Source organism: Taurulus bubalis (assembly GCF_910589615.1).
Source record: "Taurulus bubalis genome assembly, chromosome: 14".
In the NCBI taxonomy this organism is placed as follows: Eukaryota; Metazoa; Chordata; class Actinopteri; order Perciformes; family Cottidae; genus Taurulus; species Taurulus bubalis.
Genome location: NC_136602.1, coordinates 24,841,294 through 24,856,644, shown reverse-complemented (window position 1 = coordinate 24,856,644; position 15,351 = coordinate 24,841,294). Strand labels below are relative to the sequence as shown.

At 41.3% G+C, this 15,351-nt stretch overlaps 1 protein-coding gene across 1 annotated transcript in view; it reads right to left on the bottom strand.

Annotated features, from left to right (window-relative positions):
* ltbp1 (latent transforming growth factor beta binding protein 1) overlaps positions 1-15,351 on the bottom strand; it is a gene marked incomplete at its 5' end in the record, with an annotated part of 104,751 nt that overhangs the window by 48,541 nt on the left and 40,859 nt on the right. Inside the window, 4 exons of the mRNA XM_079229823.1 lie at positions 1,138-1,197; positions 5,436-5,538; positions 7,685-7,986; positions 9,496-9,702. Coding sequence (XP_079085949.1) covers positions 1,138-1,197; positions 5,436-5,538; positions 7,685-7,986; positions 9,496-9,702 — 672 coding nt within the window. The remainder of the gene's footprint in view (positions 1-1,137; positions 1,198-5,435; positions 5,539-7,684; positions 7,987-9,495; positions 9,703-15,351) is intronic.

The following is a 15,351-nucleotide window of genomic DNA, read 5'->3' as shown; positions in this document are numbered from 1 at the left end:
TCTCTCCCGCTCCTGCTCTGGCTGAAGACAAGCCTAAATACTGCACGATTGTTATTCACGTTGTAGTAATGACAGTGCATTACGCCAACCGGAGCTCCCTGGAGGTAATGTAGAGTCTGGGTGTACATATGCAAACACAATGTCGGACTGCATAGTTTTCTCTGGGCCCCTTCCACTTCTGATTGGCCATGACGTGTTTAACCTCATGTCATCATTCTGACGCCGGCTGTCAAAGTGGTGAACAGGAAATGATTTGGGTTTAATAATGATGATTGGCAGATTTTCTGGGAAAAACCTGGTCTGATGAGGAGAGACGGCATCCATTGCTTTATGGACGGAGCGGATCTTACATGTTAAAACCTGACTGTGTTTATTGGTGGACTTCATGCATGACATTCAGAGTCACAGTGGTATACTTCTGTGCACTTCCATCAGAGCCGTTATCCACCCAAAACCCCAAAGAGACTGTGTCTGCCCCATGGCCACTTAAATAAATTAAATCAAAAGTAAATAGAGTTATACATACTAACTTATGAAAATGAACACCAACAATGGAAAATTCCAATCGGAAAAAGAAACGCGGTTTCCTAAATATCAAATCATCTATAGCTGTATAAGTCAATTATTTAATATCACATTGATGTATTTTGTCTTACTGAAACCTGGCTGTGCCATGATGTGGAGAATAATAGTCTTAGCACTGCGTTTATCTCATTATTAGATCGATTGGAGTGAACAGAAACCCTGAAACCACATTCTCCACCTTGTTCTGGCTTATGCCATCGATGTAGGAGTCTTTCCACAGAACCTCTTTTATCGGACCTTTATCGAATAACTTTTGAATGTATACTAGCACCCATTTAGTATACATTCAAAAGTTATTCGACAATGGTACGCTGTTAGGCAAAAGTTGATCTGTCTATGGACGTTTAGGGAAATGATTCAATCCTCGCTGACTTCAACGTCAATATAACAGAGGACTCCTGTGCTAACTTTAGTCACACCCAGGTCGATCCTCTTGTCGATGATGATGAACAGGCTCACTATTACTCATCATTAATAGAGAGCTCTGTTAAACAGTGTTTTCCTATAGCCCTCAGTAGTAGCAACTTCATGACTATCAAACTTCACTCTTACCTTGGCAATGCGTGCTGTTGATTCTCTTGTAGCCCTGAGGACAATCGATGAGAGGAATAGCTGAGGGAGAAAGAGAAAAGAACATTTCAGTCACTGCATTCAGACCTTTGATGAATGGTTCAACTTCATGCAAATACTTTACAACATTTTCTGGTTTCTAATTCTCTCGACCACATTCTGTAGTGTGAGACATGTTCTCTCGTCAGATACCAAGTCTGAGTGTCACTTCAACTTTTAATATCTGTTGTAAAAACTGTCACAAAGCAGTTACTTTTTTTTTTTTTGGGGAGTATTTTACATATACTGTAGATTTTGTATTTTGGAACAACCGAATAATTAGTTTTACATGGGTTTTATCTTTTATCTATGTTGCATACTAGATTATTTATGTTTTGAGTTGTTATTTTTGACCCCAACACTTTAGAGGTCAATAAAGAGTAAGATATCACATGACACCATTCTCTAAACCTGTCTTAACAAATTAAAGAAAGACGTGTGCATGACTACCGTTAAACTGTAAGCCTCAGTACTCAACTCGGATCAAAAGGTTTTTGTTTGGCTGTTATTTTTAAAATGTGGCCAAAATCAGAATCCAGTGTGAAAGGTCATGGTCCAAATCTCACCCGCATGTTGATGATAATGATAACAAGGATGAGGATGAAGAGAAAGAGAGACAAATGTTTAATGATGGACTTTTTTTTGTGATAAAGTAAATGGTATTAAGATAAAATAAGATAATCCTTTATTAGTACAGCAGCATTGCTCACAGCAAATAAAAGATCAAAATCAAGTAATATAAATAAACAGTAAAACAGTAATAAAAACAAAATAAAAAAGCAGTAAGAAGAATATTAAATATACAGACTGAATACAAAATAAATTATTAGATATTGCACCAGGTGAATGAATTAAAGTGTTCAGAAGTTTTCAAATTCTAACAACTAATTGACATAAACTTTGCTGTATTGCCTTTATATATATTATGTTATATAAAGTCAATACAGCTTGTTGAAAATCTGTATTTGAACGGACGTGCCGACATTGATATCTCGACAGGAGGCGGGAAAGGCGCACTGAATATTGTTGGGATATTAATGAAATGGAAGGATTATATGTGTGCTTCCTCCATCGGCAGCAGGAGTAGCAATGCTTCCTCAATCAACTAGACAGCATCTTCACAACCGGAACAAAGTCATTACCTCTGAATAAAGCATCATACAACATTTTATTTCCAACGCTGAAGTTAATGCATGAAATTCTTTTTTTCCGATTTGAAAAACGTCGTCGAAATGAATTGAAAAATACTTAATTGAGTAATAAAAAAGCAGATGATAAAGGATGAAGACAGTGAGCGGTGGTCTGAATAAGAAGAGTAATCATGAGACAGTGAGAAGAACCCTGAGAGCGGCTGGAGGCTGCAGCGCTGCCAGCAGCTCAGAGCCACCAGCGCTGCAAGCTGTGCAGCGCTGCACAAAGGCCCCGGTGGAGAGGTGGTACCAAATACCTGCAAGCAGATTGATATGCTGCTCAGCAAGAAACAACAAGGCCATATTTGTGTGAGCGATCAAGCCAATCTATTTACCAGCTACCAGTGTCTCCGTGGCACAATGGACTATTTCACACTTCACTGAAAAGTGGAAAAATAAATGTGAACTCGTGCCCCTGCCATTCCTGAGGAGAACAGAGGGGAGGACAAATGTTTGGCTTTGTAGTGACTCCCACTGAAATATGCGACGAGGAAGGCTGAAATGTTCCCCTCATGGTGTTTCTGTGGGCTAAGAACTGGCACGACTTCTGCTGATGAACTCGGTTTGCCAGATTTTAAATGCATATTATGACCAAGTGTGAACGTGCACTGAACCTAATTCCGTCCAAAATCCACATTCTTATATGTACTGAATATATCCTTCAGCTTAGTTTATTACAAGCTCAGTGATTGGATGTTTCTTATACCCACACGCACCCTCTGAAGCATAGTTAAGACTGTGGAGCCCATATGGCTTCATGGCAGATATCGCTATTAAAACTGTATAATTCACTTCTTCATTTACTCATAACCAGTAACATATAGACTGATATTTACACATCTGAACACACAACTCTCATTATACTCTTTTATTATAACACCAGCATTATATAAACAGCCCTAGTGGTTGCAGAGATACACCTTTGTTAGTTTGAATAGGACATTTTCGAGCAAAGGCCTAAAAATAGGTGTTTTTTCAAAAGGTTAACTCCGGATTAAGATGCTATGATGCTAATGCTAACGCTTTGAGGCACAGCAGATCTAACTCTGACCTCACTGTGTGTGTGTGTGTGTGTGTGTGTGTGTGTGTGTGTGTGTGTGTGTGTGTGTGTGCGTGTGTGTATATCTCGAGAATGTTCACCCGACCTACTTCCCATTCAACAGGCGTATTGCTGGTGGAGGACATGCAGTGTCGAAGTTGGAGACATCCTCATATGTCACATTGAATATTATATATATATATATATATATATATATATATATATACATAATAATATATTAATAAGCTTTGAATAAAATAAAGTAGCGCTGTGTGCAGAAGCAGTGGTCGAGCATGTCGTCCATACAAAACTATGCTCATTTAAGTGGTAATGTGTATTTTGGTTAACAACAGCAGGTTTATCAGCTGTTCACATGAAGCCTCTTCACAGTAGAATTGGAAGAAGTACTGGACGTATCTCTGACACTTGAACGTGTCTTTTCTTGCTGAACATTCAACTGCTTTGACTTCAGAGAGGTTCCAGAGCTACTTCAGGCTGCAACTCCCCTCCGCCACACACACACTTGGCATTTAGTGCTGGGTTGAAAGTCACCTGTCTTTTAAGGCTCAGATCAGCACAAGGGTCATATAATTATATCTATGGTGAACCAGAACATATATATATATGAACATATATATATATATGTTCTAGTACATATACATATATATATAAAGATATATATATATATGTATATATATATATGCTCTGGTTCACCAACTTCATTCTGCTTGTTGCTGTAGCAAAAGTCTGAGTGTCGTTAAACACATCTTCCAGGACATTCTTCATTTAAAGTACAACTCATCCAAAATGTTATTCGTAGAATATATCTCAAAACATAAATTCCTTTGTAATAATAGTTGTAGCCGTTCAGTTGTCTTTACAGACTCAGTTTTTTTAGGCGGTCCAAAATACAAAAAACTAAAACTAAAATTGAAAAAAAAGAGCGTGGAGTTAACAGTGAAGGTGTAAAGCAGCTCAGAACATTCCTCAGTGAGCCTGAGGCGGTGCTTTATACCCTCATACCACTCTACCTGTGAAGAGAAGCCCCATCCAGTCAGTGAGATCACATGATCATGCTGCCTAAGACATTGCATTGATAAAAACGTGTGACAGCGCTGCTGCTGCAGGGAGGTGTTCCCACTACTGATTCAATTGCTGCATCGCACTACTGCATTTTATTTCTTAAACTGCACCTCAACTTTTATTCAATTTGGATTTTTTATTTTGCTTTTTGACTGTTTTAATGTTTTCTTAACTGTTTTCTCTGCATTATGCTTTGATGCTTTTAATGGTTTTATGTGAAGCACTTTGAATCGCCTTGTTGATGAAATGTGCTCTACACATAAACTTGCCTTGCCTTGCTGGAACAGGCGAGGGTCGCGAACACAACACAGCCGGTTTCTTTCTCTTCTAGTTCTGTTTGTTGAAGAAAGGAATACTGTTCATGGCCCCCTTGCTGTACTCGTTATGACAGAGCTACTTACTAAAGAAATCTATATTTTAAACAGAAACTATTGATTGAAAAATGGTTCTATTAATTAAAAACTGATTGTATTGCTTGTGCTAAAGAAAAGTGTCTTCGTGACAGGAAGCCAATGGACTGCTGGCGTCTCCATGAGCATTTTCTATACTGAGCTTATTTCTTTGAAAGTAATAAAGTAATATAAAGAGTAACATAGCTAATTAGATTGAATACCAAGAAATAAACAAAGTGGAGTAATACATAAAAAGTGATTTATTGCGCGACTGAGTAAATGTCTTGTAGCCGAGTGTTACATGTTGTGTCTCACAAGTATGGATAGACTCATTTATAATATTTAGAGACATTCCTTTTGTTTGTGTAAAAACCCTCCCTCACTATGATGAAAATCAGACACACACACACACACACACACACACACACACACACACACACACACAAATAGCAAGTGTTTTGAGGCATGCAGAGGTTCTCAGAGAAATGTGTCAACTCGGTGTCCAAAACGATAAAAAGAGGGAACATCCGTACTCACATGGTTGTTTCGGACACTTCTGGCACTTGTGGAAGCCCCAGGACGTCCCGACGGTCCCACAGCACTGCTCCTGCTTAGTGAGACCTGGCAGAGCCTTCCCACACTGAGAAAGAGAGGAAATGAATGGACATTACTCTGTGTATTAGAATAAAATGGATGTTCTTGTATAGTCTTTAACCTGTATGTCTCCAGGTCAATAAGAACACGCTCAACGTCCATTATCTTTATGGCAACAGCTGCTCTCTTATATGTGACCTGGTGATGGAGTGACTCAACATGTATGACCTTCACTTTGACCTTCATTGGTCATTTCTACACTGAGACAATACGTCTGCTCTTCATTGTACAAACCCCGTCTCTCCTAGCCTTGATATCACGGGCTACAGGCGTCTTTTCCTTTGACATGATGTCACAGCTTCCATACTGGAGGGCAGTAAACACGCTGCTTTACAGCTAGTATGCAAATGCATGAGTTCTGACTGTTGGGGTGGCTGGTTTCATGTGAGATGCTCTTATTAAAGGACAGTTCATGTGAGATACTCTTATTAAAGGACAGTTCATGTGAGAGACTCTTATTAAAGGACAGTTCATGTGAGATACTCTTATTAAAGGACAGTTCATGTGAGATACTCTTATTAAAGGACAGTTCATGTGAGATACTCTTATTAAAGGACAGTCTACAGACATGTTAGCAGCTCTGTCAGGCTGTCCTTTGGCACAGCGGTGCTAACAATGTCTAAGTTGGACCGACTGTGGCTCAGTGGTAGAGCGGGATCGTCCTTCAATCAGAGGATCGTCTCATGTCCATGTCCATGTGTCCTTGGCCTACGGTGTGTGAATGCTAGTTAGTCCTGATGGGCAGGTGGTGCTTGCATGGTAGCTCCTCCCATCAGTGTATGAATGGGTGAATGATGACATGAACCGTAAAAGTCGGGTTACAAGCCGCTCCGACCTCTGGTAGGTGTCCCCGCTGTAGCAAGCTGAAAGCAGCGCTAGCTAGCATTGCTGCTAGCTAGCGCTGCTGCTGCTGCCCGCGTCCCCTCTGCCCGAGTCGGGTGTCGAACGGGGCTGGTCCCGCTACCTTCGGTGGTTGTCGGGGAGCTAGCGGAGAGCTAGCAGGAGCGCTAGCTGGCTACAGCGGGGAGCTAACGGGGACACCGACCGAAGGTAGTAGCGGCTTGTAACCCGACTTTTACGGTAATGTTAAAGAGCTTTGAGTGGTCGGAAGACTAGAAAAGCGCTATACGAGTACAGACTGTTCCCATTTACATCACAATGACAACATTGAACATGTTCATCATCTTAATTTAGCGTGCTAGCATGCTGACATTTTCTACTTTTACGTTGCACTAAACACCAAGTACAGGAATGTCCTCAGTTTTACAGCTATTTTGTCATAAACCAAAGTATTTGACATTTGGAAAAGTATTTTTTTTCTTCAATTCAGTGTATTTGTATAGACCAATATAACAAATCACACATTTGACAAAGAGGGCTTTACAATGTGTACAGATTCAACATCCAAAAAACCTTTGACTGGTGATCGATAGACAGTGATCTAGCCTCCAGGAACCAATGAATGAAGCTTTGCTATTAATGAACCTGGCTTCTTTAGATGCTCGATGACAACGTTAGTGTAGGACCTCAATATGAGGAGCATGTTGGGACAAATAAAAATGCTTCCAATATCAAATAGAGCACTTTTGAAGTCCAATAAGGAAAACTGTGTATGTTTAAAAGTGACTGAGAAACAGTTAACATTAGGAGTTAAGATAGAATTTTGGGACTTTTTACTCAAACACCCATTTCTGAATGTGACTGGGATAGCTTCTACAGCTGACCTGATGCAATAGTCTTGTAGTTACTAGATGATGAAGTATGTTGTGGGTTGGACCACTGTTGCTCTTGACCTCTGAAGTTCATCGTTATTTAAAGAACTAAACAACTGAAGTTGTTCTTTTTTGTTTAACTGAATCCTCCAGAGCTGAGCCAACACATTACATTGGCTTTCACCCATTTGTCTTGCTGCTGTACCTGTATGAAGTTTTCCTGATCCGATGTGAGGTCCCGGGACAGAGGATGTCGTATGTGTGCAGATTGTAAAGTCATCTGAGGATAGTTTGTGATTTTGGGCGATACAAAATCTCAGTGTATTTAATTTGCCACAAGTTACACAAAGGGTTCTGGTTCCTTCAGATGTTCTTCACTCGTATTGAGCGAACATGCAGAAGACCTTTGTGACAGAGTACCTGACTCCCTGCGGTCTCCTGGAAGCAGCGGCCCAGCGTGTTCTTGGAGGTGACGGGCTGGTACTGGGGCACCTGGTAGCCGTGCTGGCCGGGATACACAATGTTGTATCCGTGGTGCTGGATCTTCTGGCTGCTCTCTGTGTGGTGGTAGGTGTAGCTGCTGGATGAGGAGGAGCCTAACTGGGAACCTTTCAGCTGGTGCCCGTTGTTGTTGTAGTTATCCAGCTGGGACACCTGGTGCACCTGGACTGAGGCCTCTGGAGGATGCTTGATGTGGATGTTGACGATGCTGGGGTTGAACACTGGAGGATCATGGGACAACGTGAACAATACAATTATTACAGCGTCCATCCATCCATTCTCAGAGGCTTCCCTCTCACCCGCAACACTTTCCAGCTCATTCTGGGGATCCCGAGGCGTTTCCAGTCAGCTAGGAGATATAATCCCTCCAGCGTGTCCTGGGTCTTCCCCGGGGTCTCCTCCCAGTTGGGCGTGCCCGGAAAACCTCTAATGGGAGGCGTCTAGGAGGCATCCTGACTAGATGCCCTGTCAGTTCCCTCCTAATGCCCGAGCTCCTTACTTTATCTCTTAGGCTAAACCCGAAAGAGGAAGCTCATTTGGGCCGCTTGTATCCGCCACCTCGTTATCACAGTACGTCATTATAAAAAGGGATGGGTGGGTATTACTGGAAAAGTGCAATATTCTTAACTGGACGCATATAGATTAGTCTTCAAAGCACAAGTGGTTTGGGAGCTTAGTCGAGTCTGATGGCGTGTTCACATTATTGTAGAAAAACATTATTGAGAGTGGTGCGCTGCGACTGACCTCTGCTTGAGCTGAAAGATCCACTTTGAGAATACACAGTTATAGGAAACAGAAAGCCTGTGTTGCAAACTGGGGGATTAGAGTTGGGAAGATGTGTGAGTGTTTATCCAGCAGGGAGGAGCTCACATTTCTGAGTTGCATTATGGGAATTGTGGTATCCAGCATTTTGGCATTTGACCCATATAGTGAAAACAAATCTGGATATCTTATTTGATTTTGAGCATCTGCAACTGCTGATGCCCAGGCAGGTAGTGAGGCAATGCATGTATTTATGAGGCTGAAATACATCCATGAACTGTATAATATTCCGTCTCAGTCTGCTGCAGGAATCAATAAGTCATTTCCTAAATTCTCTTGTACTTTTACTGAGTAAAGATAGGGACGTGTAAATATTGATTATTTCCATTTCAACTGTTTTCACTGTAAAATGTGACAAAATAAAAAAATCAATTTTAAAATTGGAACAATTTAACACAAAGAAATAACAGAAATAAAAACTGTGAAACAGTTAATGGAAATAATCAATATTTTCAGCCTAGCTATCTGTCCCCATCTTTACAGAAAACCCGTTCTAACTAATGTGGTGAGACTATTACACTCATACACTCCTTTACTAAAAGGTCATGTGAGGAGTAACTCCTTGTTCCATTGAGAATGAATCTGTCTTCAGTGACTGAATGGAGCTTTTCTTTTGTTTGTTACTTTCTTAAAAGCCACGCCAGTGTTTACGCATGTTTTCGGTCATTCACTACAAATAACCTCCACTTTACATAACTGTTAGCTACCGAGCTGTAGGACCTCACATCCGAGAGTTGTGCTGTTCCTCAACCTTCAATGCAGCCTCTGCAATGCGTGACTAGCAGCCAATGGGCTAATGATGCTTCACTGATGAACAATGGGAAAGTCTTACTCCTCTACTTTTTCCTGAACCCAACTGTCGAGCCTTTAATTGTCGGGCTAGCATCCCGGCTGTGCCGTCCACTCACCGGGGTTCTGTCCGTTGCTGTAGGTCAGAGGCAGTGTGTGTGTGGAGTGGACCTGAGTCTGCCGGTAGCCGCCGGACGTCTGCTGGTGCTGCTGGTGTCCGTTCTGAACCGCCATCTGACAGAACTTTCCAGTGAAGCTGGGAGGGCACTGACACTTGTCCCTGGTGCTGCACTTCCCACCGTTCATACACGGCAGGTGACACACCACTGAGAAGAGGAAGAGGAAGAGGAAGAAGAGGTAGATGATGCACAAAGAAAGGACTCGCATTATAAACACATCTACGAGTGGATTTGGATTCACACTTTTCAATACATCTGTCAGTAGTTAGGCTTGAGTACGTCATAGTTGGATTGGGCTGCATCTGGATGCTTGAGCAAATTCAGTGGTGAACAGGTCAGGGAGTGTGTCATCCATCCAACAATATTGGATTCATGAGCTTTGTTGATAGAAATCTATCGCTGAAAATAAACAATCAGCAACCATGCATGTCACCGACAAGGCCATGTTCATTTTAAGTGCTATTGTATTTCAATCCATGGCTACTGATTAGTGGATTAATGTTTAGTGACCAGACGGTATAATCAGACGGGTGCATTTCTATCCACCTCTTGTTATGCTGTTATGTTTCAATTTAGGCATAAAAAAAAGCGAGAATTTCCCGTAACTTATTTTTAAAGCAACAGTGTGTAAGATTTCGAAGGGTTTAATTGGCAGAAATGGAATATAATATTCATGACTATGTTTTAATCATTCACCTGAAACTAAGACTCGTAGTGATTAGCTCGTCATTTAGGGAGCCGGTGCTCTTCCATGGAGCCATCTGCGTTTGAAGGTCGGGATGCTTACTAAGACCTGGTATTAAACCAAGACCTGGTATTAAACCAAGACCTGGTATTAGACCAAGACCTGGTATTAAACCAAGACCTGGTATTAAACCAAGACCTGGTATTATACCAAGACCTGGTATTAGACCAAGACCTGGTATTAAACCAAGACCTGGTATTATACCAAGACCTGGTATTAAACCAAGACCTGGTATTATACCAAGACCTGGTATTAAACCAAGACCTGGTATTAAACCAAGACCTGGTATTAGACCAAGACCTGGTATTAAACCAAGACCTGGTATTAGACCAAGACCTGGTATTAGACCAATACCTGGTATTAAACCAAGACCTGGTATTAAACCAAGACCTGGTATTAGACCAAGACCTGGTATTATACCAAGACCTGGTATTAGACCAAGACCTGGTATTATACCAAGACCTGGTATTAAACCAAGACCTGGTATTAGACCAAGACCTGGTATTATACCAAGACCTGGTATTAGACCAAGACCTGGTATTAGACCAAGACCTGGTATTAAACCAAGACCTGGTATTAGACCAAGACCTGGTATTAAACCAAGACCTGGTATTAAACCAAGACCTGGTATTAAACCAAGACCAAGACCTGGTATTAAACCAAGACCAAGACCTGGTATTAAACCAAGACCTGGTATTAAACCAAGACCTAGTATTAGACCAAGACCTGGTATTAAACCAAGATCTGGTATTAGACCAAGACCTGGTATTAAACCAAGACCAAGACCTGGTATTAAACCAAGACCTGGTATTAGACCAAGACCTGGTATTAAACCAAGACCTGGTATTAAACCAAGACCAAGACCTGGTATTAAACCAAGACCTAGTATTATACCAAGACCTGGTATTAGACCAAGACCTGGTATTAAACCAAGACCAAGACCTAGTATTATACCAAGACCTGGTATTAGACCAAGACCTGGTATTAAACCAAGACCAAGACCTAGTATTATACCAAGACCTGGTATTAAACCAAGACCTGGTATTAAACCAAGACCTAGTATTATACCAAGACCTGGTATTAAACCAAGACCTGGTATTATACCAAGACCTGGTATTATACCAAGACCTGGTATTATACCAAGACCAAGACCTGGTATTAAACCAAGACCTGGTATTAAACCAAGACCTGGTATTAGACCAAGACCTGGTATTAAACCAAGACCAAGACCTAGTATTAAACCAAGACCTGGTATTAAACCAAGACCTGGTATTAAACCAAGACCTGGTATTAAACCAAGACCTGGTATTATACCAAGACCTGGTATTATACCAAGACCTGGTATTATACCAAGACCAAGACCTGGTATTAAACCAAGACCTGGTATTAAACCAAGACCTGGTATTAGACCAAGACCTGGTATTAAACCAAGACCAAGACCTAGTATTAAACCAAGACCTGGTATTAAACCAAGACCTGGTATTAAACCAAGACCTAGTATTATACCAAGACCTGGTATTAAACCAAGACCTGGTATTAAACCAAGACCAAGACCTAGTATTAAACCAAGACCTGGTATTAAACCAAGACCTGGTATTAGACCAAGACCTGGTATTAAACCAAGACCAAGACCTAGTATTATACCAAGACCTGGTATTAGACCAAGACCTGGTATTAAACCAAGACCAAGACCTAGTATTATACCAAGACCTGGTATTAGACCAAGACCTGGTATTAAACCAAGACCAAGACCTAGTATTATACCAAGACCTGGTATTAAACCAAGACCTGGTATTAAACCAAGACCTAGTATTATACCAAGACCTGGTATTAAACCAAGACCTGGTATTATACCAAGACCTGGTATTATACCAAGACCTGGTATTATACCAAGACCAAGACCTGGTATTAAACCAAGACCTGGTATTAAACCAAGACCTGGTATTAGACCAAGACCTGGTATTAAACCAAGACCAAGACCTAGTATTAAACCAAGACCTGGTATTAAACCAAGACCTGGTATTAAACCAAGACCTGGTATTAAACCAAGACCTGGTATTATACCAAGACCTGGTATTATACCAAGACCTGGTATTATACCAAGACCAAGACCTGGTATTAAACCAAGACCTGGTATTAAACCAAGACCTGGTATTAGACCAAGACCTGGTATTAAACCAAGACCAAGACCTAGTATTAAACCAAGACCTGGTATTAAACCAAGACCTGGTATTAAACCAAGACCTAGTATTATACCAAGACCTGGTATTAAACCAAGACCTGGTATTAAACCAAGACCAAGACCTAGTATTAAACCAAGACCTGGTATTAAACCAAGACCTGGTATTAAACCAAGACCTGGTATTAAACCAAGACCAAGACCTAGTATTAAACCAAGACCTGGTATTAAACCAAGACCTGGTATTAAACCAAGACCTGGTATTATACCAAGACCAAGACCTAGTATTAAACCAAGACCTGGTATTAAACCAAGACCTGGTATTAAACCAAGACCTGGTATTAAACCAAGACCTGGTATTAAACAGGCCCCAGTGCTACATTATTACAGATCGTAGTATTAATAAGCTCCGACGTTTCTGCTGCTTTTTATTAGTCCTGGTTTATGTTTAGATGTCATTTATTATCACGCTGCAGCGGACATTTGCTCTGTACTGAGCTCCTCCAACCACACACACACACACACACACACACACACACACACACACACACACACACACACACACACACACACACACACACACACACAGACTCATACACATAGACATAGACACACACACACATACACACACACACACACACACACAGACAGACCCACACACACACAGACATACACACACACACACACAGACATACACATACACACACACACACACACACACACACACACACAGACAGACCCACACACACACAGACATACACACACACACACACACACACACACACACACAGACAGACCCACACACACACAGTGTGAGCAGATGTCCGCTGTGTGATGTAAACCAGGTGAAGGATCCTTGAGATGTTACTGTACGTACAATGAAGTATTTGTGAATAAAATGCCAATTCTTAATCAATACAACTGTGCAACAAGTATGTCAACAAAAGTGAAACCTAATTCAATTGGCCACCGCCGCTCTGTTTACACAAGCACAGCACGCACGGCCGGCCAAAAGCTTTTTATTTGGGTCAACAATTCAGTAGAACTCATCTTCAACTGAATACTTCAGACCGTGAACACACCACAGCAACAGGTGTGAGCTGCACACACACACACACACACACACACAGAACAGGCTGCTCAAACAGCAGCATGGTGCTGAAGTCATACGGCCAGAGCAGAGAGGAATACAGTGGGTCCACTGTTCTGCAGCCAAAGGCGTTCACACTAAGAGGAGGCGATGATGTACACACTGTGTATGTGTCGCGTTCGCTTCAAGCTGCTGTTGTGCCGTAAGATGGGCGGTTGTATGTAGAAAATACACTTGAAACAGTGGAATCTGGACTTTGGCAAACACGTCTAAGTCCTGTTCTACTTCCTGCTGGGAAAAGAGAAAAGGAAAGCGTTCGGACTCGCAGACATAACAAGTCACACGGTGGAGATCTCATCCGTCATTCCTTCTCTGCTCTGTCCAAAGACCTCACAAAGTCTGATGGGAAGTGACACGCGTGTAAAACTCTCCTGTAAGCAGCCATCACAGGTCACAGTGTCACCACATGTTTAGCTTGCTGCTAAACCCAGCATCAGGTCATCATGATGGGGCTTTGTGCATAACACCCATTATACATGCAAATATATGTCATTACTCAGAGAACCTTCATGCAGTTGATCTCCATAGGGATTTAGGACTGCATAGTTTAATATTGTTGTACGTGTTGTTGGTCAAGACAATGTTAAGCGCTCATTCTGGTTCATTTCAACGTATTGTCATTGTTTTAGCCTTTAAATGACACCGTTTTACCCAAAAGACCTCGTACAAGTATAGTTAAAACACTATGGAAGCGTATCAAAGTTCACTGTGTTCAAGTAGTCGCATGTTCAAAATGTGTGCTTCAGACCCTTACCAAGGTCCCACATACTAATAATACACATTTTTGGAAAGAACAAGCCCTAAATAACCCAAATCTGAAGAAAAAAAACGGTGTAAATCGGTTCAGAAATGGAAAAGTTGAAAGTTTTATGAGAAAACTACATTCCACTGGAGCATGCTGGGTATTATTCTCTTCAGTAGCTTCTGCATGTGCTGTATGGTGACGTGGTTTGAAGATCATAACCGGAACAGGAAGGCAACAGGACCCAGAAATGTGAGACGAGGTAAACAAAATAAAACAGAATTTTAAGGTACTAATAGTTGAGCTAGATGGCTTTTGCTCTGTTAGACTCCTAAAGCCTGGACGGTTACGGAGATGTCTTTATTAGTTAAATCCGACGTTGTAAAGGGTACTTATTAGTGATTTTGTGAAACCTCACGGGCGCCGCGGAAAGTTGACGGAGCTTAAACTTAACGGTTACTTTTATTATTTTTTACAGCGCCGATGTCTTCTCAAGCAAATGTTCTGTGATTAAGTTGACTTCCTGGCCTGAATTATTATTCAAGTAGCGATGTTGCTGCGTACTCACGTCTCAGATTCACCCGACGAGGGCAATGTTACTGTTACTGCAACAAGGTCCACGTCATAATGACCCAGAGTCCTCCTTTCAAGAAGATGGAGGAGCTCCCCAATGACATGTGGACATATTGTCTTCTGCCACAGATTGAAGACTCATATTTACTGATTAGGGCCAATTATTCAATGCATGTTTGAAGGCCTTCTGTGACATTACACACCACATTGGTCATCAATCCCACAAATCCGCAAATTATGTTTAAAAAGCAGCCAAATTCCCAATTTTAAAGTATTTAAAGAAGGAAAGCCAAGTCAATAATCATGATGAATAATCAATAAGTATGGTGGATCCTCACAAACCTCCAGACACCAGACACTAAATGATTCTGATAATTCACCTAAAAAGTTGAAACCAGATTGAAAGT